The sequence below is a fragment of the Podarcis erhardii genome (genome assembly GCF_964252035.2).
Source record: "Podarcis erhardii genome assembly, chromosome: 1".
Classification (NCBI taxonomy): domain Eukaryota; kingdom Metazoa; phylum Chordata; class Lepidosauria; order Squamata; family Lacertidae; genus Podarcis; species Podarcis erhardii.
Window position 1 is genome coordinate 20464455 of NC_138497.1, and position 26581 is coordinate 20491035.

Here is a 26581-nt window from a genome sequence, read left to right on the forward strand (position 1 = left end):
ACATATCTGCAGCAAGGGTGGAATGGAATTCCCAACAAACTCAAGTGGTGAGTCCCAATGGCCTAACCTCCAACATTCCTCAGATGAAAACAGGGACATTTCTCACTCCTCAACTGACCCTCCTCAACACCCAATTTTTTGTCCCATCATGCTCAGGGGGAGACACCTGAGGTTTGCAATAAATCATATAAGGAACACCCTAAGTGAGCAATGCCTTTCTCACACACATCCAGTGAGGACTGAGCATGCTCAGTAGTGATGGTTGTCAGTTGTGAGCAGAAAGATGGAAATCTGAAGTGAGGTGAAATTTCCTAGAAGAGGGTGTGGCTAGAAATGAGGAAAAACAACAACACTCTGTTGTAGGTTTCCCTTTGCATTTCACTGCTGAACTAACCACCTTTTCTCCAATCTGCTGCAGTAACAAAATAAATGATGGACTTCCAGTTTAAGCTGCACAAGAGTTTTATTTTGTAGAAGAACGTATTTTACAATACCACACAGCAAATGTCCTGATGATATATTCGTACATATGCACATTTTGGAGAACATTCTCGTTTATTTTGAAGTTCAGCTTGTGTATAAAATCCTATGCGATTTTAAAATGCACTTGCCCTGTTTTGTTTTGTTTTGTTTTGTTTTGTTTTGTTTTGTTTTGAAGAGCCAGAGTTGTGGCTGAGCTGAGCTGAGAGCAGGCTGCAGGCTGAGAAGCTGAGCCAGAGCCATGCTTGATTTGTGTTTAATTCCTAGGCTTTGACTATGGGAGAAGCAAAACCTTTTGGGGAGTTAATGCTGTGAGCCCCTCCACCTTAGGCTCAGGTTATACATGTGTGCAAATAAATCATATATCCTAAATACACCACAATGTCCGCCATCCCTCATTACAAGGAAACTCAACTTTGGCTAATCCCTCGCCTGGAACCTGTGGGATTTCTCACAGAGACTGGGGTGGCATGTGACAATTGCCATCTACATAGCACTTCAGAAACGGCAAAGCATTTCCCATACATTCTCTCAGATCAACCCTGTAAGACAGGGCAGCTTATTATCCTCATATTTTAGATGGGGTGAATGGGGGACAGGACTATGATGAAGAGAATTGTGGCTTGCCTAATTCCACGTTGTCAGTGGGTGCAATATTTTAATCAGTTGACTCTCTTATCCCCTACTCTATATCCTTTCCCCCATGTTACAAGGAACTTACGGAGGAGAAACTGGTCTTGATGCACTGGTGCATTTCTGTGAACTCAGCTTTTCATCTGTATAGAGGAGGCAATCTTTTGTGGTTGTTGAACTACAACACCCCTGACCATTGCCTATGCTAGCTGGGACGAAGGGGATTTTGAATCCAACAATATAATAAGTGCTACAGGTCCCCCCACTCCTGCAGCAGTCAATGGCTGCCGTGTCTATGGCACAAATGTGCAAATGTCCCAGGACAAAAGCATGGGGTGTATCAGGACAGAATGTCCTAACTTTGCACCAAGATACACTTCTGGGGCTTTTTGCTGTCTATAACTCTCCCAGCCAGGAGCAATGGGGTGCTGTTCTTTGAATGAGCCCTAGAATCTCATTTCAATAATAGCCATGCATATTTTTCCCTGCACAAATATCTCATCTGAATGAGGTCTCTGTGTTGCAGATCTGAATAGTGTAGGTACCAAGAGAAGCAGGATAGCACCAAGGACCAAGATTTGGATCAATGACACACCGAAATCACTCCCTTAGCTTGAGCAATTGCACAAGTTCAAATGATAGAAGAAGGCCCAAGACAGATCGCTCCTGGAAGTGCAAATGTATATGTATACAGAATTCAGTCCTAGAAATAAAAATAGCATTCATTCATTGGCTGGAGCAGGTGGTCAATGCAAACTTTACAGCTGATAGCTGTTTTCTCCAAAGTTTCCTCAGCAATGAATTAATCCACCTGGTTCAAAATGTGGGCACCATATCAAACCCTCTGTTTAAGCCTGCTACATTCAACATTTTATGTGTGTTTTTTCCTTATGGTAACAAGCAAGTGGCACTATCGCAAATTAACAGCAGACTTTTTCCGGTGGTTTTCGACTGAAAAGGATGCTCGGAGAGTTTCCAGGGTTGTCACTGTCTGGATGGATGGTGCTGCACTAGGTCTTCTCTGGAGCATCCGACAGTAGACCTCCTTGGATTTCCTTCGGAAGTGTTTGCCTACCAGGACAAACAGAATTGGGTTAAGGCAGCTGTTGCTGAAGCTGCAGTAGGCGGCGATCTGGCTAGCCACGTCATTGGCTTGTTCAGCCCCACAATCAAGAATAACCCCAGTGTGAACCAACGTATCCAAGAACGTGGTGATCTGGAAAGGAAGCCAGCAGACAATGAAGAGAAGAAGGACAAAGAGAACCAAGGTAGTGGCTTTTTTCTCTGTCTGGATAGCTCTGATCTTTTGAAACGTGCTGTTTTGTAAAGCATGGATGATTTGCGCTGTGCAGTAGGTTATGACGCAGAGAGGCATCAAAAAGCCCACTGTGTTCAGCAAAGTGTTTGTGATCACTGTCCATTGCACAACTGATGGATAATTCAGAATGCAGGCGGTGACATTGTTTTCTTCGACATATTCCAACGATCTAAAGAGGAGAGCTGGAGAGCTCAAGAACAGCGCAGAGACCCAAATGGCGAGGCAGTTCCACTTTGCACAAGAAGGCCGGCGCAGGTGTCCCAGAGACATCGTTTTCACCAAGGCCAGATAGCGATCAATGCTCACCATCACCAGGAAGTAAATGCTGGAATACAAGTTCATAGAAACGATGGCATTGACGGCTTTGCAGAGGGGCAGCCCAAACACCCAATGGAAGTTACTGCTTATCGTGATCGCCCAGAAAGGCAAACCACAGAGGAGGAGGAGGTCAGCGGCTGCTAAGTTTGCCAAGTAAACTTCGGCCACCGTGCAGCGGCTCTTGTGGAAGCAAAAGACACTGAGGATAAAGATGTTCTCCACAATTCCCACCGTGGCAAGAAACCAGAGGAACACTGGCTGGATTTCGAGCAGCCAGTTCCATTCCTGCGGCCAGCTGCAGGAGGAGTTGTTTGTTGTGTTGTGCCAAGCAGAATGGCTCACCCCAGAGTTCCAGGCAGTTGTGACACCATAAAGAGCTGTGTTGTTTTCGGCCATGACAGTGGTCCACGTGGGGGCTGGAAAACAAGGAGGTAAATTTAGACCAGTCTTTGGTGCAATATGCAGAAGCTCAATATGCAATTAAAAACCAAGGGCCAGATTTTTGAAGAAGAGGAGAAGAAGAGTTTGGATTTGATATCCCGCTTTATCACTACCCTAAGGAGTCTCAAAGCGGCTAACATTCTCCTTTCCCTTCCTCCCCCACAACAAACACTCTGTGAGGTAAGTGAGGCTGAGAGACTTCAAAGAAGTGTGACTGGCCCAAGGTCACCCAGCAGCTGCATGTGGAGGAGCGGGGAAGCGAACCCGGTTCACCAGATTACGAGACTACCTCTCTTAATCACTACACCAAGCTGGCTTTTGGGGTGCATAATCAACTAGCAGAAGCCAGTGCAAGGATTTCCACCAGTGCAACAGGAGTCCTCCACACACACACCCCGCTGCACAAACCTTGCACCACCCCCAATCTGCTTTGGAAGGCTAGGGGGCCCCATCAGAACAGATTGAGGAAAGCGTTGCGTTACAGCCAGGCTGGGCAGCTCATTAAAAAGATGAAAAACTGCTGCTAAGATGAAAGATGCATTTTGTTGCGGGACTGCTAGCGCCGAGACATTTGAGAATGATCAGGGTTTGTAGGCTAGGTCCCCACACGGCGATGTGTTGTGCATAGGTGACACACTCCCAGCAGGCAGTCAATGTCGGAAAGGGACAGGCATCTATCAAAAAGAGAACACTGTGAACAAGCCTTGAGACAACCTTTTTAAATGTACTGCAATGGCCTTCCCTAAGCAGGCTGGCTGGGGTTAACCATGGGGTGGGAGAAACTAGCCCCTGCTGGCAGTGCAGGCCTGGGGGGGGGGGCAAGGCACAAAAATCACCTATGAGACTAATGGGGTGTATGATGTGTGGTGACACACCACCACTGCCATAACGAGATCAAACGCGGGAGAAGTGGTTTTCAATTTGAACTTAGCCTGATCTTTTATTCCCCTTCCTTCACTCCCCTCCCCTCCCCTTTTTATGAAGATTAGCTGCTCTGGGATCCCACAGCTAATTCTCCCCATGTTTCCTCACTGGCCCAAATAGGACTAATTTAGCCAGCTAGCCCTGGTGATTATCTAATGTTTATTGGATGGATTTCCCCCCAAATTGATTTTTGAATTCTGAATTTATTGTTATTCACATTTTATACTGTATTTTATGCTGTTTTCTGTTGCATCAGTTAAGTGTTTTAAATTTGTTGCTAGCCGCCCTGAGCCCGATTTTCTGAGCCCTGAGCCGAGAAGGGCGGGGTATAAATAAAAATTTATTATTATTATACTAATCAGCCTTCTTTATGTGAGAGCTGGACCATAAAGAAGGCTGATCACCGAAGAATTGATGCTTTTGAATTATGGTGCTGGAGGAGACTCTTGAGAGTCCCATGGACTGCAAGAAGATCAAATGTATCCATTCTTAAGGAAATCAGCCCTGAGTGCTCACTGGAAGGACAGATCCTGAAGCTGAGGCTCCAATACTTTGGCCACCTCATGAGAAGAGAAGACTCTCTGGAAAACACCCTGATGTTGGGAAAGATGGAGCGCACAAGGAGAAGGGGACGACAGAGGATGAGATGGTTGGACAGTGTTCTCGAAGCTACCAACATGAGTTTGACCAAACTGCGGGAGGCAGTGGAAGACAGGAGTGCCTGGCGTGCTCTGGTCCATGGGGTCACGAAGGGTTGGACATGACTAAACAACTAAACAACAATTATTATAATTTATTATGGTAAAGATGTGTGGTAAAGTGATTTTTTTCCAGGGGGAGGGCAGCAATACAGCTCCTTGCCAAGGTCACAAGGGACCCTAGATATGTCTCTAGATGGGATTTGTAGAACAAAACATACGGAAGACACCATTTTCAGGAAGGCACGCTTGCACATAGCTGTGAATCAAAAGCTGCTGTGCTACAGCCATTTAGCTAACTGAAATATACTCGGAGTCGCAAAGTGATTTCATGCTCTTTATTCAGCTCATAGTGGTGAGGAGGAATGAATGAATGTCCCCTCAAAGTATCTGCCTTATATACATTATTTACACAATGGGCTGCACATGATTGGCTAATTCCGGAATTGTACTGTAAACCAATCAGGTTGTGGATTCACTTCAATCTGGAGCATGATTGGGTGGTTCCTGCCAACCAATCATACTGCTGCATTGTTCTAGGACCAATCAGACTGCTGCATTCTGAATCCTATTGTTCTAGGACCAATCAGACTGCTGCCTTTTGGATCCTATTGTTCTAGGACCAATCAGACTGCTGCAGTTTGGATCCTATTCGACTCAGTACATAACACTAACAATGCTGTAACTACTTCTTCCTTCTTTGGGGGAGTGAAAGAACCCTGCCTGTCTCTGCCATTAACCAGACAGAAAAGAAAGTACAAGCAGACAGTTAAAAACAGGCAGGCAGAGAGAGAGGTTTTAGGGAATCACACAGGCTATAAAAGAAACCAGAGAGGACAGATGCAAAGCAGGCAGGGTTACTCTGCTGCTGTTCATTATTGCATGGAAGAGAGAATTACAATAATTGCAGCATTCCTTGCCCTTATTTGACAAGTTTCACCTGCTGAAATTCTGTCTTCTGCACAAATATTAAACGCACAGGATCCCAGGATCCCTTTGCATCTTGTCTCCTCCTAAAACAAACAGATTTACCCAAGCATGTAAACAGTCCCAGCAGCTCGCAACACTCCCCCCACTTTTTTTTTCTCCTAGTCAAATATTTCAATTTAATTCCTTTTGGTAACTGGAAAAACTTTGTGGATTTTTAAACAGTACATAAAACTAAGCGGCACATACTTTTTTTTTTTTTTTCTAATGCTGCTTACTAAAACTAAAGCCAAAGAAACACATTGCATGTGATCTCTGTTGATTTGGGGGCAACTAACAGTGGACAAGGGACGCGGGTGGCGCTGTGGGTAAAACCTCAGTGCCTAGGGCTTGCCGATCTCATGGTCGGCGGTTCGAATCCCTGTGGCGGGGTGAGCTCCCGTCTTTCGGTCCCCGCTCCTGCCCACCTAGCAGTTCGAAAGCACCTCCGGGTGCAAGTAGATAAATAGGTACCGCTTTATAGCGGGAAGGTAAACGGCTTTTCCGTGTGCTGTGCTGGTGCAGGCTCGCCAGAGCAGCTTCGTCATGCTGGCCACGTGACCCGGAAGTGTCTCCGGACAGCGCTGGCTCACGGCCTCTTAAGCGAGATGAGCGCGCAACCCTAGAGTCAGACACGACTGGCCCGTATGGGCAGGGGTACCTTTACCTTTAACAGTGGAGAAATTTATTAGTAGCAAAACAAAGACAGCTGTCGTGTGCACGAGATGCTCTCCTCTCTCACCTATTTATGGCAACATAACAAGGACAAAGGAAATGGAAGGAGACTCCTTTGGCAGTTCCACGCAGCCCAACTGCATCAACCACGTAATGGCAGGATGCTTTCACACACTACGGTAAATATACCAAGAATTGGGCGTGGGATGCAGTCCAGCATTCTGGAAAAGGGCAGGTTTGCCTGGACATTCCTGCACAGAGAACTGAAAACTCTTCACTGGAATGTTTTTGGTAGCTGAGGGATTTTCTCCCCTAAATACCTTTAGTTCTTCTGCATACCTTGGGGTTCCCCTAAGATACCCGATAGCTTATTTGTGTGCAAAGTGTGTTGGGTTCAACAAATGTGTCCCGTCAGTGCAAAGATTTCAGCTTGCATAATGGTGGTCTCTCCAGAGGCGGAGCTAGCCGCTGTGCACCCAGGGGTGGGACCATGGGGAGGGGGGGAGCATCCAAGGGGGACACCGTGGCAAGTGTCCTGGGGGCAAGACACCCATGGGGGCAGAGAGAGCCACCCATGGGTGGTGGAGCAAGCTGCCCATGGCGGGCTGCTTCCGGGGGGGGGGGAGTGGGAGGGAGCTGCACCGCTTTCCCAGCAGCCTTCCTTCATAATAATAATAATAATAATAATAATAATAATAATAATAATAATTTATTTATAGGCCGCCCATATGGCTGGGTTTCCCCAGCCACTCTGGGCAGCTTCCAACAGAACACTAAAATACAATAGTCTATTAAACATTAAAAGCTTACCTAAACAGGGCTGCCTTCAGATGTCTTCTAAAAGTCTGGTAGTTGTTTTTCTCTTTGACATCTTGTGGGAGGGCGTTCCACAGGGCGGGTGCCACTACCAAGCAGGCCCTCTGCCTGGTTCCCTGTAACTTGGCTTCTTGCAGTGAGGGAACCACCAGAAGGCCCTCGGCACTGGACCTCAGTGTCCAGGCAGAAAGATGGGGGTGGAGACGCTCATTCCCTCTTCCTTTTGACAGATCGGGGGAGGCTTCCCCCCGGAAGCAGCCCAGGAGCGGGGGGCAACGGTGCGCCGCCCCCCGTGACTCCCAAGCCTCCTCTGAGCTGTCAAAAAGAAGGGTGAAGGACACTGGCAAAGTGGCGCAGCTCTGGCCCTTCCCTCAATGGCTCGGGGTAGGCTTGGGAGTCGTGGGTGGGCAGCACACCAAATGTCGCCTCCCTCAGTGATGGCACCCAGGGCAGACTGCCCCTACCCCTTCCTCTTCCCCTGGGTCTCTCCCTCCCCCATGCTCCCTCCCTCCCTAAATCTGCTCTAGAGAGTTGGGGCAACAGATTTAGGGGACATGTGGGGGGAGAAGAGGGGGACAACCTCTTGTTGCACAAGCTGAAATCCTTGCGCCGATTGAACATTCATGTACATGGGATACAACCCAAGGTTTTGGGAATGTAAGGATTGTTGCCCCAAGAATGAGTTTTTAATTCTTAAGTATAGGATCAACCACATGTCCTCCATTTTGTTACTAATATAGATGACAAATCACCTCTCAGTTTCTATTATCTGTTCTTTCAACATGAGGATGGCTGAAGTGAATTAAGGAGTAACCAGTTTCCACACCAGCAAACAGATATTGCTTTTCTCATTCGATACTTGTCTTCTCTCGTGTCATTATGCCTTTTCCCTGTATGTGTTTATATTAAAATTGACAAACACAACCCCAAAAGAAGCAGTTAGAATATAAAAAAGCAAAACAAAACAAGCTGACAGGGAAGGACTCCCAGGCTAACCCCTGTATGTTTACTCAACTCCAGCTGAGTTGTGAGGTTAGTTTTGTTCAGGGCAACCAAAAAAAGGTGCCGACAATGTTAAGTGGAGTGTTCCTGCCATTACATCATTTAAGTGTACTGAGTCTATAAAAAGCCTGTCCTTTCAACCTTTTAGCAGGGGCAGTTACTGGCTGCTTGTAGTAACAAGTTTTGTGTGCCCAGGCGCCGAGGGCCCGCCGCCCTGACAAGACCACACAAGACAATGTTCTTCGGTTCAAATTAGGCCACCATTTTATTGATTCTGAGGGAAGGGGGTCCTACGACATACATACAACAAATAGGAGTGACCTCATCAGGATCGCTGGGACCCTGTGGCCCTAGCACCTGCCTGGGCAGAAGCACCTTCTTGGACAGAAGACCTTCTCCTGGGTCCCTTTAACAGGATACCCCGTTCCCTTGGAGGGGCAGGCAGAGGCCTACAACCTCCCCTCTGATCATGACTAAGGCTACACCCAATACCTAATCTGCCCAAGTTGTGACAATTACTATGAAGAGGGCAAAACCCACAGACAGGCTCAATTAGTCTGAAGGATAAATTCCTCATCGGCCCGGAATACAGTGACAGGCAAAACCATAGCAAGGTGGTGGAGTTGAACATGGCAGGAGTGCAGCTTAAATGGCCAACAGCTCCTCCTTTCTTGTGCTCGGCCTCCTTCTCCTACCACTGCCACCACCAGTGGATGCTTCTCCCATCTTTCCCTTATGTGACAGCAGCAGGAGGAGGAACCGTTGACTATTGAAGCCACGCCCATCTCCACAATCGGCCTCCTCTTTTTCCTACTGCTGCTGCCACTGGCTAGAGGCTGCTTCCTCGCTCTTTCTCCTCCATGGCAAAAGGAGGAGGCACTGGCCACTGAAGCCCCTCCATGCTCAGCTTTCTCTGACCCCTGATCGTTCTGCACATTAGGAGGTGGGGAATGAGCTGGGCTCCTGGGAGTTGGCACCTATGGATGCCTATAGGAGGGGGGTTAGACAGATTCATGGAGGATAAGGAGATGGCTGCTTGCCAAGATAGCTGTGGTACCTCGGGTTACAGACGCTTCAGGTTACAGACTCGGCTAACCCAGAAATAGTACCTCAGGTTAAGAAATTTGCTTCAGGATGAGAACAGAAATCGTGTGGTGGCAGCAGGAGGACCCATTAGCTAAAGTGGTACCTCAGGTTAAGAACAGGTTCAGGTTAAGAGCAGATCTCCAGAAGGAATTAAGTTCTTAACCAGAGGTACCAGTGTATCTCCATCTGGGAATGACAAATTCTGCTTGTGGGCTTCTCAGAGGCTTTTGGCTGGCCACTTTGAAAGCAGGATGTCGGACTAGGTGGGCTTTTGGCCTAATCTCGCAAGGCTCTTATGATATTCTTATAAATATTTAGCAAAGAATCCCAATAAAACTAGAGGGTTGCATGAAAAGAATGTCTCTGACCCTTTGTGATGCACTTATCTAGTAGCCCTCTTTGCTCTTTCTCATCTCATCTCATCATGGCGATTCCTTGTGAAAATAAATACTATTGCGGGTTTAATGAGAAGCAGAAACTTCACCTGCTTAGAAAGAAGACACCTGGCAAGTGTGGGAGGATGTCAGAGCAGTTGTTTTCTCTTGCTTTCTCAAGGATGCACCGGCTACTTCTTCATGATGAATATATGCACAAAAATGGCTAGCTCCTAAACAAGGGTGAGAGTTAATGCCAAAGTACAGCCCGTGATTTATTTGTATGAATCAGACCAGAGGTAGCTAACACATGACCCTTAAGATCTTGCTGAATTCCCAACTCCCACCTGCCCCATTGTACAAATCCAGCTTTGCTTTGCTAACTTTAGGCTAGGAATGGGACTGAGTCTTAAACCCATGGAATCAAACTGACAGATAAAGTCTTGTTCAGATGTCTGCTTAACTGACCCGGCATTGTGGGATGGTGTGACACTTAAAATGATCCTCACGCTAGCCAGGGAAGTTATTGCAGCCTGCCCCCAAATTGGCCAATTGTGGGAGGGCTACTTGACTGGCTCTGCCCCTGGGGGTGGACCAGACTGAGCTGTAGGTCTCACTCTGGTCCACTCTTGAATATTTAAATCAGGCCAGGTTCCACCTCCTCGCGCAGCTCCTCGTCCCGTCATCCCTGGCCATTCGCCATGCTTGCAGAGGCTGATGGGAGTTGTAGTTCAGCAATATCTGGAGGGCCAAAGGTCCCCAAACATGTCATAAGATTTAATCCTAGTAGTTCCTTAAAGGCTGCATGCATGCCTTTCATCGTGCCTTCACAGACCTTGCTAGCACAGATCCAGTCTGTATGTAATTAACAGGCTTCGCCTCACTGTTCTGTTTGTTTTTTGTTTCCTGGAGCCATGCCTAGCCATATGGGAGTCCCATTTATCATCACAACAGTTCTGAAAGCTGTTGTGGGGGAGGCAAAGGTCAGTGCACAATTGCGTGCCGACGGCAGCTCAGCCCATCAATACGCTGCACTTCCTGGCATCAGCTAACTGTGGAGGGGATTTCTTTCTGTCCACCTACAATTTTTTTTGGCCCAGATCCCCAGAAAGGAAGCAAGATTTAAAAACTGATCAAAGCATTCAGGCCAAACTGGACATTATGGGATATATCTGATAGTAGTTACATTGATATATTTTTTTAAAGGAGTAACAGCAAAAGGTCACCCCAATTCTGAAATAAGACCATAATACAGGAGAAAATGGATCTAATCCCTTTCCCCTCTTGCCATTTCCCCTAAGAAGTTACCACCTAAGCTGCTATAAAGCCAAGAATAAATCTGCTACTTGCACCCACAATAGCCTCCTTTCCAGGGCAAATAGCAGGCTAGAGGGAGGAGGAGGTTAAGTTTACAGTGATACCTCGAGTTAAGTACTTAATTTGTTCCGGAGGTCCGTACTTAACCTGAAACTGTTCTTAACCTGAAGCACCACTTTAGCTAATGGGCCTCCTGCTGCTGCCACGCTGCCGGAGCTTGATTCCTGTTCTTATCCTGAAGCAAAGTTCTTAACCTGAAGCACTATTTCTAGGTTAGCGGAGTGTGTAACCTGAAGCGTATGTAACCTGAAGCGTATGTAACCCGAGGTACCACTGTATCAGAGGAGTGCAAGAGCTTTGGAAGAAGTGGGAGTAATGAGGTGATGTTGGCACATTTGCTATGATGCTTTGCCACAGCAAGCTGGGGGAGGGTGGTATCACAAGCTTGGAATATTACAACTTAAAAGGAGATTTGTGCTGACCCATCTCTCCCAGTTCTGTCTGCTCAGACTGGCAGCAGCTCTCCAGGGAACTGAGCAGTCCTTTCCCAGCTACTTTTCAGCTGGAGATACCAGGGGCTGGACCAGGCATGCTCTGGATTCCTGGCATAGCTTTGCCGCTGCACTGTGGCTTCCTGTTAAATGCTACCTGTTGTTTATTTTCTGACGAGTGTTATTATGGTGTGGAATCAGATCCCCCTCACCTTCTCAAAAAAATAGCAATGCAGTTTTGTTCATTCTAATCAGGCCAGTATAGGAATGGAATGGATTTTGCTGACTTTCTTTCAGTGCATTTTTCTGGGAGCAATCTCATGGTTTGGTGCTTCAAATTTTCAGCTCCATTGCCTGTGCTTTTCTCTCAGCCACCGGCACAGACATGAAGCCACAGGGCTTTTCGAGTGATAGATATCAGCATGTTTTCACTCGTTAATGGCCATTCTTTGGGGGCTAAGTAATGTGGATATAACTATAAACACCACAGTGTGAGATGTATCACTTTTCTTCCTCCCGCCTCGCTTACAAAAGGTTAACAAGGAATCGGAAGCATTGTGATGATCAGATAACCCAATACAGTGGTACCTCGGGTTAAGTACTTAATTCGTTCCGGAGGTCTGTACTTAACCTGAAACTGTTCTTAACCTGAAGCACCACTTTAGCTAATGGGGCCTCCCGCTGCTGCTGTGCCGCCAGAGCACAATTTCTGTTCTCTTTTTTTATTTTATTTTTTAAAAATGATATTTATTAAAAGTTTAAAGATTACAGAAAGAAGAAGAAAGAAAAAAAATAAAAAATTAAGCAAAGCAAATCAATACATTACAATACACAAAAAACAAAAAACAACAACAATACATCCAAAACAAAACAAAAAAGCAAAAACAGTTAAGAACACACCCAAAAGGTGCCAGCCGAATCCCACGTCCACAGGCTTCTCCCGCCTGTGGTTTTTAGTGGGTCTCCGCCTTCGCCGTGGCGGTCAGACCCTAAAATCCACGGAGCAAGTTCCTCCCGATCAGAGAAATTCAGCCATTGCCGGAGGCGCTAACCCGGAAGTCCACAATTTCTGTTCTCAACCTGAATCAAAGTTCTTAACCTGAAGCACTATTTCTGGGTTAACAGAGTCTGTAACCTGAAGCGTATGTAACCTGAAGCGTATGTAACCCGAGGTACCACTGTATCTGTCTGAGAACAGGTCAAATCTTCTCGTGCCAATTCCATTCAATTTAGCAACCTAGCGACTGGGAAAGCTTGTGGACCACTGGGCTGAACTTCACCGCATGTAATGCTCTGAAGGAAAATGTTATGAAAATGATATATAGATGGTACATGACCCCAGTTAAACTTGCCAAAATATACCATTCGTCTGATAATAAATGTTGGAAATGTAAAGAAAATGAAGGAACATTCTTTCACCTCTGGTGGACATGCCCTAAGGTGAAGGCATTCTGGGAAATGATATATAATGAGCTGAAAAAGGTATTTAAGTATACCTTCACAAAGAAACCAGAGGCCTTTCTTCTGGGCATTGTCGGCCAGAAGGTGTTAAAGAAGGATCGAACATTTTTCATGTATGCAACAACGGCAGCAAGGATTCTCATCGCAAAAAACTGGAAAACTCAAGATCTACCCACACTGGAAGAGTGGCAGATGCAGCTGATGGACTATATGCAACTGGCCGAGATGACCGGCAGAATCCGTGATCTGGGAGAAGAGAAGTTGGAGGAAGACTGGGAGAAATTCAAGATGTATTTACAAAAACATTGTAATTTGGTTGAATGTTAAGAAGGATGCTAGATTATAAAAAACTGGTCACCACTAAACTAGATTTAAATTTGATGATAAGTGAGACTAAAGAAAATATAAAACTTTTTGGAAGAAGCGCTAGATTATATGTGTGAGTGGACATGAGATTGTAAACAAGTTGATAATTTGTTTGGAAAAATTTTTTTAACGATGTAAATGGGAGCGGGAGACGTGAGGGAGCCCAAAGAAGTGATGAAATTGTTGTGAAAGAAGTAAGATTGCTTATTATGTTTTATATTTAAAAACCTTAATAAATATTTATTAAAAAAAAAAAAAAAATCCACGGAGCAAGTTCCTCCCGATCAGAGAAATTCAGCCATTGCCGGAGGCGCTAACCCGGAAGTCCACAATTTCTGTTCTCAACCTGAATCAAAGTTCTTAACCTGAAGCACTATTTCTGGGTTAACAGAGTCTGTAACCTGAAGCGTATGTAACCTGAAGCGTATGTAACCCGAGGTACCACTGTATCTGTCTGAGAACAGGTCAAATCTTCTCGTGCCAATTCCATTCAATTTAGCAACCTATTTCTAGGAGCTGTGTATTTCCCCATAGTAGTTCAGGCTGGTCCAGGGGATTAACCCACAGCAGGTATCCCTAAGGTAAGATGGCGCCACAGAAAGTATCAAGTAAGTAACTCAGATAAAGTTTGGCAGTAAAAACTTGGCCTTATCTATTATTACTTGATTAGGATGCCTCTTTATTGACCCACAACAAACATGTCTGACACACAGAGACCTTGGGATAACAAAAATGTTACTATGCTACTGGATTGAACTCAGTGCTAGATTTACATATAAGCTAAACAAGCTACAGCTTAGGGCCCCACTCTCTTGGGGGGGCCCAAAAAAATTAAAGGAAAAAAAACGCCGGATGTACATTTCCAAATATAAGTTAAAAAATAAATAAAACCTACATACAGCAAAAGTGTTTTGTGTTGTGTAGGCTCCTATGGTGTAAGTAATGGGCCCTGCCTGCTGGCCTGCTCCCTAAAATATCACTGGTAATTATTTCACTATTAATATACTTCTTCTTAATTGTATTTCTCTATTAATATACTTCTTAATTGTATATCAGTTCAACAATTACTTTGATAAAATACATATTTTGTTATGTGTAAATGGCTTTAGATACCTATTAGGTCCATAAATTACCATATAGCATATATTCAAACACACACAAAAAAGCGACAATTTGTTGTTGGCAAAGGACAGCTGGACATATAAAGGGCCTCATTACCTTTAGTAGCTTAGGGCCTCATCAAACCTAAATCTGGCCCTGATTGAACCTTAAGAACATTATTTCGGCAAAATAAGGAAGGCAGGGCAGAGCTACTGTGGGGAAAACATCTGGGACTCACTGAACGGGGGAAAAACAGAATTGGATCATCTGTCCTAGGTGGATAAGAACTGATGTTGCAGTTGAAAGACTAAAGTTGTGGCAGGCCCTGACTGTAGAAGAATAAAATTATGAAGGAATTAAAGAATTAAAGAAGGTTGAAATGGGCGTGAGAAAGAATGAGCAAGTGAAGGTTGGAATTTGAAGATTGTGTTTGCAAGATAACTGTGAGAAAAGGACCGAACAACATGTGTGCAGTCACGATTGCTTTAAAGGTTAAGAGCAAGGGAAGGCAGTAAAGATAAGAAAGTAGAAGCTAGCTAGTTATGACAAGATAAGGGAGTTATTAACAGAGTGGTTACAGTTTCACCAATTAAATGATATTTTTAAGATGGATAACAAGAACAGCTTTAGTTAAAGAGTGGTTAGACAATAACATTAAATTGTTGCCGAAAATGTACAGTTTGCTCTTTGAGTGGCATACGAAAGATGAACAGGTTAAATCTGTAATGATACACTGGGCAAAGGATTTGGGACATAATATCCAGATGGCAGACTGGGAAAGGTTATGGAAAACAGATTTGAAATTTGTGGCATGTTGTACGCTGAAAGAAAATTATATGAAAATGATGTACCGGTGGTATTTGACTCCTAGTAAGTTAGCAAGAATGTATAGAACTAGTACAAATACATGCTGGAAATGTAAAAAAAGAGAAGATACTTTTTATCATATGTGATTGTCGTGTAAGGTAATGAAAGCTTTCTGGGAAATGATATATAATGAAATGAAAAAATGTTTAAAATAACTTTTGTTAAAAAAAAGAAGCTTTTCTATTAGGAATTATAGGTACCGACATTCCAAAGGAAAAGAGAGGATTATTTATGTATGGGACAACAGCCCACAGATGTTACTAGCCCAGAGATGGAAAGAAGAAAGAGTCCCTACCAGAGAGGAATGGCAAACTAAGCTGATGGACTATGCTGAAAGGACAAAGCTGACTGGAAAGCTCAGGAACCAAGAGGACAAAAACTTTTAAAAAGAATGGGAAAAATTCATAATATACTTAGGACACCATTGCATGCAGATGGAAACATTAGCAGGATTTTAATCTCATTTGTAATGTAACAAATGTTATGGATGATATGGATGTTAGAATTCCTGCTCCGTGATTGCAGTCATGGGATTTTTGTCTATCACATGACGGCGTATATTTTGACTCCACAAAGTGGGAAGTGACAGAGAGAGGATGTTTGTGTTACTGTGTTCTGTGAAGTGGGACTATTGTCCTTTGTTCTTTTTCTCTTTGCTGTCTGATGCTAGAGTGGGAGCCATGTTGCAGTGCTCCGTGTGTATTTATATGTAAATAAAGTAGATTAGCCAAAATGCTGAGTTGCTGAGGTCTGTCACGCAAGCTGTGAAGACTCTGCGGATCCCTAAGTGTGCCGATGTCTGTTGGCATCGGTCACTGTGATGTTCGGGCTGAAGATAGCTTTTGAAGCTCCTGAACGATTGACCAGGAGGGAGAGAACATGCCAGTTGGGCATGTGTCTCTGCCAGGGTCCTACTCGAGTGTAGGACAAGCTCCTGACAATGGATTGATATAAAATATAGATTAAGGAATAATATGCAGTTTCAAATGTTGGCAATAGGACCCATGAAGGGATGGGGGAAGTCTTGAGATTCAGAGAATCTCCATATATGGATATGGATATGGATTGTTATAAAATTATATTTGTAAAACCAAATAAAAATGTTTAAAAAAGAAAGTAGAAGCTAGCAGAAGGAAGTATAACTATATATGGACAAGGCTTTCCTATGCTTGCAAATGTATAAATGCCTGTGCTTTTTCATATTTGGTGAGTTTAACAGTGGTTTGAAGATGCGTTGTAGTTAAGGTTTAACCACATTGTCCATGTTTGGACAACACAACAAGCTGCAGTTGATCTAAAAGAGAAACAAAAGCATCCAAACTTGGCTTCATGTCCATGTCAGGGGAGAGGGTAGGGGAAAACATATGAGCTTGGGGCAAGACTAGGCTGGTTCTCATGATGTTGAATCATGGTTTGGATCAGGCATAGGCAAACTTGGCCCTCCAGATGTTTTGGGACTACAACTCCCATGATCCCTAGTACCAGTGGTCAGGGATGATGGGAATTGTAGTCCCAAAACATCTGGAAGACTGAGTTTGCCTTTGCCTGGTTTAGATAATCTTAAGGGTTGACGAGATTCATAGTGCTCCCAAGCTGCCTTTTCTTAGCACAATGCTTTCCAGGTGTTGTGGGACAACACCTGCCATCATCCCTGGCCATGCTTGCTGAGGCTCCGCAGTCCTGATGTAGACAATATTGGACTACATGTACCACTGGATTTATTCAGTATAAAGGCAATCCTACAATCAGGTTATTGAAGGCCTGTAGGTCAGAATGCAACACCATTCACTATTTTGCAGCAAGGATTTCAGAAACCTCTAAGAAAAATAAAGGAGCCTATGCTTCAAACTAGGTTGTTTATGTTTCTGGGTCTTTTCTGGGGTTGTTTTTTTAAAAGAATAAAACAGTCTTGATCCTAATGGAAAGCAACGTCAGCTTCATCTGATGAAAATAATTCCTGATCTCTTTTTAACAAGCAGAATAGTTTTTGCCTGCGTCAGGAAAGAAGCAGTAAACTGCAGAGATGCCACTGGCATCGTCTGATGAAGCTGCCATGCAACTAGCTCAAAAGATAAATTGAATACTGTAGGCAGTGGGTTTCTTGTACAATACAATTATGTGGCCATCCAAATGACCACATAACGTACCTTTCTGACAGCGTGCCAGAAAAATGTCTGTCTGCGCCGGAGATCTTTATCAAAGAGGGCAATTTCCCCTGTGACTTGTAGGACTTGTTTGCCTGCCATTTTGCTTCCCTTCACGTCATCCAATTTAATATATTTCTAATGTCTGGAGGAGCGGGGAGTGTCCAAAGGCAGAGGCAGTTCACTCACCCTTTGCAGTTACCAAGGATAAGGAAATAAGGAGAGCCCTGTTGGATTAGACCAAAGGCCTGCCTAGCATCATCTTTCCTGCAGTGGCCAACTAGATGCTTCTGGGAAGCCCACAAAGATGATGGGAAGACAACAGCCCTCTCCTGCTGTTGTTCCCCAGCAGGCTGCCTCTGATACTTCAGGAAGTACATAGTCATCCTTATAACCTTGCCCTCCATACATTTGTTTCACCGCCTAGTGAAGCCATATACTGTATTTTTCCATCTATAAGATGCCCCCATGTATAAGATGCCCCCTATTTTGGGGGACTCAGATTTAAGAAAATGGGGGGAGGTGGCACAGAGTATAAGACGCCCCCTAATTTTTGACATTATTTTTTAGGAAAAAAACCTAGTCTTATACACGGAAAAATACGGTAACTTGGTGGCTTCACTTGATAGGGCTGGATTTGACCCCTGCCCTAATAGAAATGAGAATGAATGAATGAGTGTGTATCTTCCTATATACATAAAAATGTAAGGCTGTCATCACGCATGCCCACATCACAATCCTGGATTTGCATGAAGAAATCAGGCTGGGAAGCTGAAAAGCGAACTTAGTTGGGTGGGAAGGGAAAGTTCTAGGGATTTAATTGGGGGGGGGTTGGTGAATGGAATGAGCTCCGAGTTTCACAGATGGATAGCAACATAGGCGCCGACTCCATGGGGCCTGAGGGGGCCCGAGCCCCCTCAAAAATTCGTTCTGCCCCCCCAATAATTTAAGAAAATTATTAGTTATATTATGCTTTGTAAAATCACAAAATTATGTTGGTATTTTTTATTTTCCTTGTTTGACGATAGTTACCTTTTAAAATACATTCAGTAATGAGTTAAAACAAAGCCACTCCCGATCTAGAGAGGGGGTGGGGTTGCGGGCTCTCGACCCATCAACAATCTCGCGGGGCTGGCGTCATTAATATTCACCGCCCACGGCAGCAGCCAATCGGCTGCCGCAAAGGGCGGGCCCTCACAGGTTCACTTAAGGTCGGGGCAGCCCGGGGCTCGCCCCTTTCGTTCCCCCAGCAGCAGCGGTTTGGAGGTCTTGGGCCCCCCCAATATTTTTTATAAGTCGGTATGGGCCCCCGCCCCCCCAATATTTTTTATAAGTCGGCGCCCCTGGATAGCAACACATATGTGTCCTGACTGCATGTAACACTAAGCGAAGCCACTGCCATTTTCCTCAAGTCTCAATTTTTCTCAAATGTCAGGGCCTACTATAGTTACCCTGCAGATTTTTAATTTTTAATCAACAGGAGGGGCAGATAATTATCAAGACTATAGCAGTTGAGGAGTGAGATTTACCTATTTCCTCCTGAGGAAGTAAATACAAAGTATCATCTCTGTAAAGGAGGCCAAACAGAAACAAGGACTGTAAATCACTTTGTACTGTAAAACATGCTTTAGAAACAGTCCATGATAAAGACACGCTCTGAAGGTTTAAAAAACATGCTTTTTCAAGAGTGAGCTGAGTAAAAAAGAATGGAAAAAAGCAACTTGGGGCTTTGTTTTTTAATACTTAGAACCAGTGCGATTTTTCTAGAAAAAGAGGGGCCGAAACTCACCATGAACACCTCCCTCATTCTCCTAGAATGGCAATGGTGCCCACCTGAGAGGTGCCAGAACAGAGTGAAGCAACTTATGGATGGTGCTTCACATATTAGGCTTCTCATTGCAAGCTAAGCTGTTAATCACCAGCTTCATAGGAGGAATGAGCTATGCCGAGGTTCAGGGGAACTCATCATTTTCTCTTTTGCAGGATACACCACTTTATTGCCTGAAATTGGCAGGGAGCGTGCCCCTTCTCAGTGCAGTTTTGTGAGCATTTTCCCCAGTGTGGCAGGCTGCTCCTCCCCAAATAAGTGCTACTTGATAAGTCATCACATGAAATTAAAAGCCAGAGATAGGAAAATCTCCTTCAGGAGGTGGAGAATGGAGTGGTCAGGTAGACAAAGCAGAATTTTCTGGTTACAACTTGCATTCTTCTGCCAGAGAGATGCAGCTTGTGGCAAAAAGCAGAACAAACATCTGCCTCTTGTTTCCTGCCTAAAGTCACACACACCAGCCTGTAAAAGTCTCTAAGAGGAAGAATGTTGTCTGTCCTTTGACATCTTCCACTGGCCAGCATTAACCAGAGGGGCTCTATTGTATTCAGCTCCCATTAGTAATCTCAAGGAGAAGGTTACATTCATTGGTTTACACAGGTGTGAAGCCTGGTTATGGCTCAGAGGCTTCAGCCCTGGAAGCACCTCAACTCCAAAACAAACTTTCTGAGCAAAACTCCCAATGTTTTCTGCTAAAGAGCCAAGACAACGGTTTGGGTTCTACACTCAGATAATATTACATTGCCTCCCATTAGCGGTCCACACTCCCCAAAGAGCCTAAAGTTGGAATCTAGGGAAAGTATTTGGACACACCTGCCATTTGAACACATCTGCTGTTGACCATTTTTTGTATTTTTCTCGTGTCTTTAATAGCTGCTTGATGTGCACATATCGCCAAGTGAGAATGTTTATGTCCATGCATTTAGAAGCTTCATGTGCTGGTTTCTGCATGTCAAGCTGCTGTTAAGGGCATAAGAGCGAAGTAAACCAGATTTTCTTTTTTCACTGGTGAATGCTACCTAGGTCAGGTGAAAGACTGGCTCACTTGTAAGCATAATTGATTATATTTTCAGTTACTTCCAGAATGCAAACATTTGATTGAAGGTGCTTAAGGTCACCATGACATCATTTGTCTGGCATGGAGGAGAAAGGAATGGAGATGTCTCATCAACAAGTTTCTTTGGAGAGGCTTCTTGGATGCTGTAGAGACTTGACTGCTTCCAAACTGGCCATTTGGGGGTGGCAGCAATGGGGGTGGCAGCCGGGGGCGGGGGGGAGAACCATGCTAGATTCACATACTTTTCATGAGGCAATTGCAAGGTCACAAGGTGGTTAGATTGGTCTCAACTAGGGCCAGGGCCTTTTCAGTACTGGCCCCGACTTGGTGGAATGCTCTGTCACAAGAGACTAGGGCCCTGCGGGACTTGACATCTTTCTTCAGGGCCTGCAAGACAGAGCTGTTCTGCCTGGCCTTTGGTTTGGACTCAGTCTGACCCTTATGTTTCCCTCCCCTTATGGTCTTGATTTATCGGCTACTTTTAAAATGAGGCTGCAATTTAAATTGCATTTTAACCTGCATTTTAAATTGGTTTTTTTCCTTTTTTTCTTTTTCCCCTATCATGTTTTTTACTGTGATTTTATTGGTGTTAGCCGCTCTGAGCCCGGCTCTGGCCGGGGAGGGCGGGGTATAAATTATTATTATTATTATTATTATTACAAAACATTCTGCTCCCATGTTTTCCCTGCTCAACTTCTGGGTTCCCCCTGACCCCCAGGCTCAGAAAATCCAACTTTTTATTATTATTTTACAGAGTGAAACACCTGGTAGAAGCTCTCATTATTGTAAGATCATTTACCCCAATATCATTCATCTCAGCAAGGAGCTAAATCAGCTCAGCAGCACTCAGCCTGCTCATTGATCAGCCAACTGAAGTGAATGAGCTACTTTTGCTGGAGACAATGTCCTTGAGTTTGTGTAATTCCTATCACCTGCCTCAGTACAGTGGCACCTCAGGTTACAGACGCTTCAGGTTACAGACTCTGCTAACCCAGAAATAGTACCTGGGTTAAGAACTTTGCTTCATGATGAGAACAGAAATCGTGCTCTGGCAGTGCGGCGGTAGTGGGAGTCCCCATTAGCTAAAGTGGTACCTCAGGTTAAGAACAGGTTCAGGTTAAGAACGGACCTCCAGAAGGAATTAAGTTCTTAACCCGAGGTACCACTGTATCTTGCATTGCTGGGATGTTAAAGTAGACTTGTTGGCACTAATTTCACTGAATGCTCTTAGGCCTGCTGGCGTTTCCACACTTGAGAACATAGGAAGTGCTCGTCCTTATCATTACATCTTCACATCTGGGATTAGGAGAAGAGGCTTCCAGGGCACAACCCGAGGTTTACAAAACAGCACTTTTTGCCTTCTGTGTTTATGAAACATGTTTTTGCTGATTGCGTCAAGTGTTCCTGCTGCAGGCGTTTTAAGATCAGAGGGGAAAGGAAATTACCGGTGTATTTAAAGGGCAGTAACTGAGTTGCCCATTCTGTGGTCTGAGGCTTGTGATGACTTTGGAAAGTGCTTTAATTTTAACTATGCTTTATGCCAGTGTTTCCCAACCTTGGGTCTCCAGCTGCTGTTGGACTACAATTCCCATCATCCCTGACCATTGGTCTTGTTGCAAGGGATGATGGGAGTTGTAGTCCAAAAACAGCTGGAGACCCAAGGTTGGGAAACATTGCTTTATGCCATGGGTAGGCAAACTAAGGCTCTGGGGCCAGATCTGGCCCAATCGCTTTCTAAATCCGGCCCGCAGATGGTCTGGGAATCAGTGTGTTTTGACATGAGTAGAATGTGTCCTTTTATTTAAAATGGGAATTCGTTCATTTCCCACCCCCAAAATCTAGTCCAGCCCCCCACAAGGTCTGAGGGACAGTGGACTGGCTCCCTGCTGAAAAAGTTTGCTGACCCCTGCTTTTTGCAGTAGTTTAATTGCATTACAGAGGTACCTCTGGATGCGAACGGGATCCATTCTGGAGCCCCGTTCACATCCTGAAGTGAATGTAACATGTGACTGCACGACTGCACGTGTGCAGGTCGCATTTCACCGCTTCCATGCATGTGTGTGATGTCATTTTGAGCGTCTGCACATGCGCGAGCGGCAAAACCCAGAAGTAACGCGTTCCATTACTTCCGGGTCGCTGCGGAGCGCAACCTGAAAATGCTTAACCTGAAGCGTATTCATCCTGAGGTATGACTGTATAGTACTTGCAAATTCTCATTGTGAACTGCTCTTGGATACATTTGTATTGGTAGTATACAAATGGGACTGAAATAAGAACACAGCTCAAGTGAGCCCACCTACAGGAAGTGGAAGCAAGGCCTAATGGCAGGTACCTCAGCAGTCTTTGGGAACTAACCAAATCAGAAAACATCCACCATTAGGACTGGGCAAATCTGTCAATTTCAGTTGCTCTCCGTTTCTCATTTTTCCACTATTCAGTGCTCTACATTTCTACATCTGTTTGTGATATATATTACAAACTGATGCAGAAATGTGGAGAACTGAACACACACAATTTATTCAATTTATATACCACCCTTTATCAAAAGATCTCAGGACAGTGTACAGGTAGCTCTCTCTCTCTCTCTCTCTCTCTCTCTCTCTCTCTCTCTCTCTCCATTGACATTTCAATGAAAGTTTCTCACAATATATAAATTTTAAAATTAAATTTTGCCTTTTTTTTGCAAAGAAATTTTCCCTAATATAATGTACTTCTGTTTATTAATATTTATTTTTTATTTTTATGCACATTTTATCTTAGTATATGCATATTTATACACACTACTTGGCTGGAGACCTGCACTGCAAAATTCACCGACGTGGAAATTTCGAAAGACGGTTGTGTTTCAATTTATGTATTGGTTTGGAATGTGCAAGTTAAGTAGCTTTGCCTTTAAGGGTGAAGTGAAACAATTTCCCCCCTACCCCTGTCCACAGTTTCCATGTGGTTTAAAAATTACCTTTGGAAATTTGAATAAAAGTGGGTTTTTGCAGCTTGAAAAAAACAAAACCTTTGGGAAGAGATAACTAAATATAAGGACCATATCTCAGTGGCATGGACCATGTCTCACATGTTTTGCAGACACAGAGCAGTATCCAGCTAACTCATTCATTCAATGGAAGAGTTTCCACTTGTACAATGGAACTTCCCCCACTCGTCTCCCTGCCCTCTGCTGTAGAAGGTTGGAGGAAGTTGTGCAAGTTGAAATGCTTGCACTGATGGATTAGGTGGATTAGGTGGATACCACCTAATCTCCTAACTTCACTGCCCTGGTATCTTCAACTAGGACAATGAAAGTCCCATCTGAAGCCCTGGAGAACCACAGCCAGTCAATGCAGACAGTGTTGAGTTAGGTGCACCAATGTTCTGACCTGGTATAAGGCTGCCACTTGTATTCCAGTTACAGATAGGTAGCCGTGTTGGTCTGCCATAGTCAAAACAAAACAAATTCCTTCCAGTAGCACCTTAAAGACCAACTAAGTCAGTTCTTGGTATGAGCTTTCGTGTGCATGCACACTTCTTCAGATACACTTCAGATCGTGTATCTGAAGATCGTGTATTCTTCAGATCGTGTATTCTTCAGATCGTGTATCTGAAGAAGTGTGCATGCACACGAAAGCTCATACCAAGAACTGACTTAGTTGGTCTTTAAGGTGCTACTGGAAGGAATTTGTTTTGTTTTGACTTGTATTCCAGTGAGAGTTGAGGTCAATTGAAACGGTCCTTCTTCTCATCAACTGTCTGATTCCAGAATCTCCCAGTTGGGACCAGTAGAATGGACCACCTTGGAAGGTGGTGAACCCTCCACCACTGGAGGTTTTTAAGCAGAGGTTGGATTTTAAATGGAATTCTTTAGCTGTGATTGTTGCTTTTCAGGGGATTGGACTAACTCTACAGTTCTATGATCCTTTTCGTAATCAAGCTTGAGCACGTCTCCCATACTCCCAATAGAAGACAAAGCTGCCAGGAAAACAAACCCTATCTATTTCTTCCTGCAGATTCCCTCAGGAAAGAGAAGCTTTTACGTAGGAGTTTTTCCCTTACATAAAAGGTTATTTGCAGCTTAATAGGTTCTTTGCAGCTGAACATGCATTAGAGATTTAATGGGGTATTTATGCCCACCCCCACTAGGCCAGCCAAAGACATTTCAGTACCTGAAGCGGACCTCCAAAATGATGCCTCCCCACCAAAGAACATGAGGGGCAGGGAAGATCTACATCAGGAACAGAGAAGAGATTGACATCAGGATCTGCTGCCCACAGTGGACCCTGTTGCCTGAGGTGGTTGCTTCATCTTGTCTCATGGGCCCTGTGTCCCCCTCTTTACATTTCTTTATATCAGTGTGGGATTTTTGTTCATTTGATTTTGTTTTCCCTTCTAGCAATTAAAAACTGGAGTAGAGAACCTGTGGCCCTCTGTTGGACTACAATGCCTACCATCCTGACAATTGACCATGCTGGTGGGAGCTGGAGTTCAACAACATCTGGAGGGCCACAGGTTCTCCATCTTTTAAGGAAATGCTACTTTGCATGGGACGTGGGTGGCGCTGTGGGTTAATGTCCTGAAATCAGTTAGGACCAGTTTCTGCAGACTGCATTGGGGAGCAAGCACCACTGTAATTTGTCACACAGCTGCCCTGCACAAAACACATATGCTGCAGGCAAATACTCACTTGGAAAATGGCAACAATGAAGTGATGGTCTGGAGTTCCAGTGCTATTGCTACTGCCCCTGCCATTAATACTACTACAACTGCAAACTCCATAAAATTTATTAGCCCACCTGCCCAGACACATATACTACTACTAGTAGTACTGCTGCTACTATTACAAACTTGCAAATATATTCATGAAATTTAGTTGCTCACCTGCTCAGACACATGTACTAGTGCTATTGCCAACTTGCAACTATATTAGTAAAACATATTAGTCCACCAGCCCAGAGACATTTTTGTATGCATATAAGGAGAAATAAAGTTCTCTACCTAGTTGTCACTTTGTTTCATAACATGTTCTTTTGCATTTTTATTCAGAGCTAAGTTCCAGTGAGGTCAACGAGACTTACTCCCAAGTACGCACGCTAGGGTATTTCCGCTCCTGTCTATTCCCTATGTCACATTTCCTACAACAAGCAATTACACTAGGAACCAGATAACTGTTCTTTCTTTTCATAACCATAACTGTCTCCTGCAGCCTTTTCAAAGCTAGGATCAGTCTTTCCAGCCTGCAACTTGGGAGCCACTTCAATTATTTTTACACTTTTATCTCTCTGTTTTCCTCCTCTTGTCTCTCTCATTTGAAAAAAGGAAAACCTGAAGCACAACAAAAGGAAACGGTCCTGGCAATGCTGCAAGCACAATCCATATGGGTCCTGATCCAGCAGTTAAAGATCATCACTCTACATGCATCATCCCAAACATGAAGGGTCCACAACTCCTTGAAACTGGCTGTCATCACCAGCCAGTCACCTCTTAGTAACTAGCAGAGCAATCCTGTGCATGTTTACTCAGAAGTAAGTCCCCCTGTGTTCAGCGGGCCTCACTGCCTTTTACAATCGTGTTTAGAACTGTAACTTTAGTGACCCATGCCTTGGACATTTATGTAACCCACTGGCAAGTCCTGCCTTGGCACCCTAACTTTAATACTACTGAAATCAGCCGTGTGTGCACATCCATTGTGTCAGAGGCAAAGGGACTGTGTGTGCGTCTGTGTGCATGTTGACTCCCAACAAGTAATTGCATTCATTGATAAAACCTGCCACTGCAATGCAGTAAGTAGAAATAACAAGCCCTTTGGGAACAAAGGGACACACTGAGGAAAGGCTGTAGCTCAGTGGTACAGCATCTGCTTTGCATGCGCAAGGTCTCCGGTTTGATCCCTGCCATCTCCAGGTAGAGTGCTCCCTGTCTGAAAACATCATGGACCCATGGTCTAACCTGGGATGAGACAGCTTCCAATGTTTCTAAATAAAGCAGAATTTTTGTAACACAGAAAAAGAAAAGTTCCTTAGTAACTGCAACCGGGAGCTAAGAAAACTTTTGGGGAAATTCCACCGTTAACAGAGTTATGAAGTCAGAGAGAAGCAGAAGTACATACCTTTCTAGCAAAGACTTGGGTAGCTCTGGGAGCACTGGGGCTGGCTGCGGAGTGCCTTTGTGAATGTTTCTGAGGAGTTTTCTTGTGGTTTCCGAAGAGTACTGAAGCAGCTCCTCCCTCTGTC

General features: G+C 44.4%; 1 protein-coding gene across 4 annotated transcripts; it reads right to left on the reverse strand.

Annotated features, from left to right (window-relative positions):
- Positions 1–444: 444 nt before the first annotated feature.
- On the reverse strand, positions 445–26581 carry BDKRB2 (bradykinin receptor B2). Of its 4 annotated transcripts, none has more exons than XR_014157234.1 (3): positions 26458–26581; positions 1299–3165; positions 445–1211 (listed from the first exon to the last, which is right to left on the reverse strand). XR_014157234.1 is itself a non-coding variant. In XM_081864627.1 (3 exons), exon 3 carries the CDS (start codon positions 3143–3145, stop codon positions 2024–2026), a length of 1122 nt encoding a protein of 373 aa, XP_081720753.1. In that variant the 5' UTR covers positions 3146–3165; positions 9842–9964; positions 26458–26540; the 3' UTR covers positions 445–2023. The 4 variants fall into 4 exon arrangements, 3 of the variants coding, with proteins under 3 accessions (XP_081720753.1, XP_081720752.1, XP_081720754.1); XM_081864627.1 differs by adding an exon at positions 9842–9964 and having other exon boundaries at positions 445–3165; positions 26458–26540; XM_081864626.1 differs by having other exon boundaries at positions 445–3165.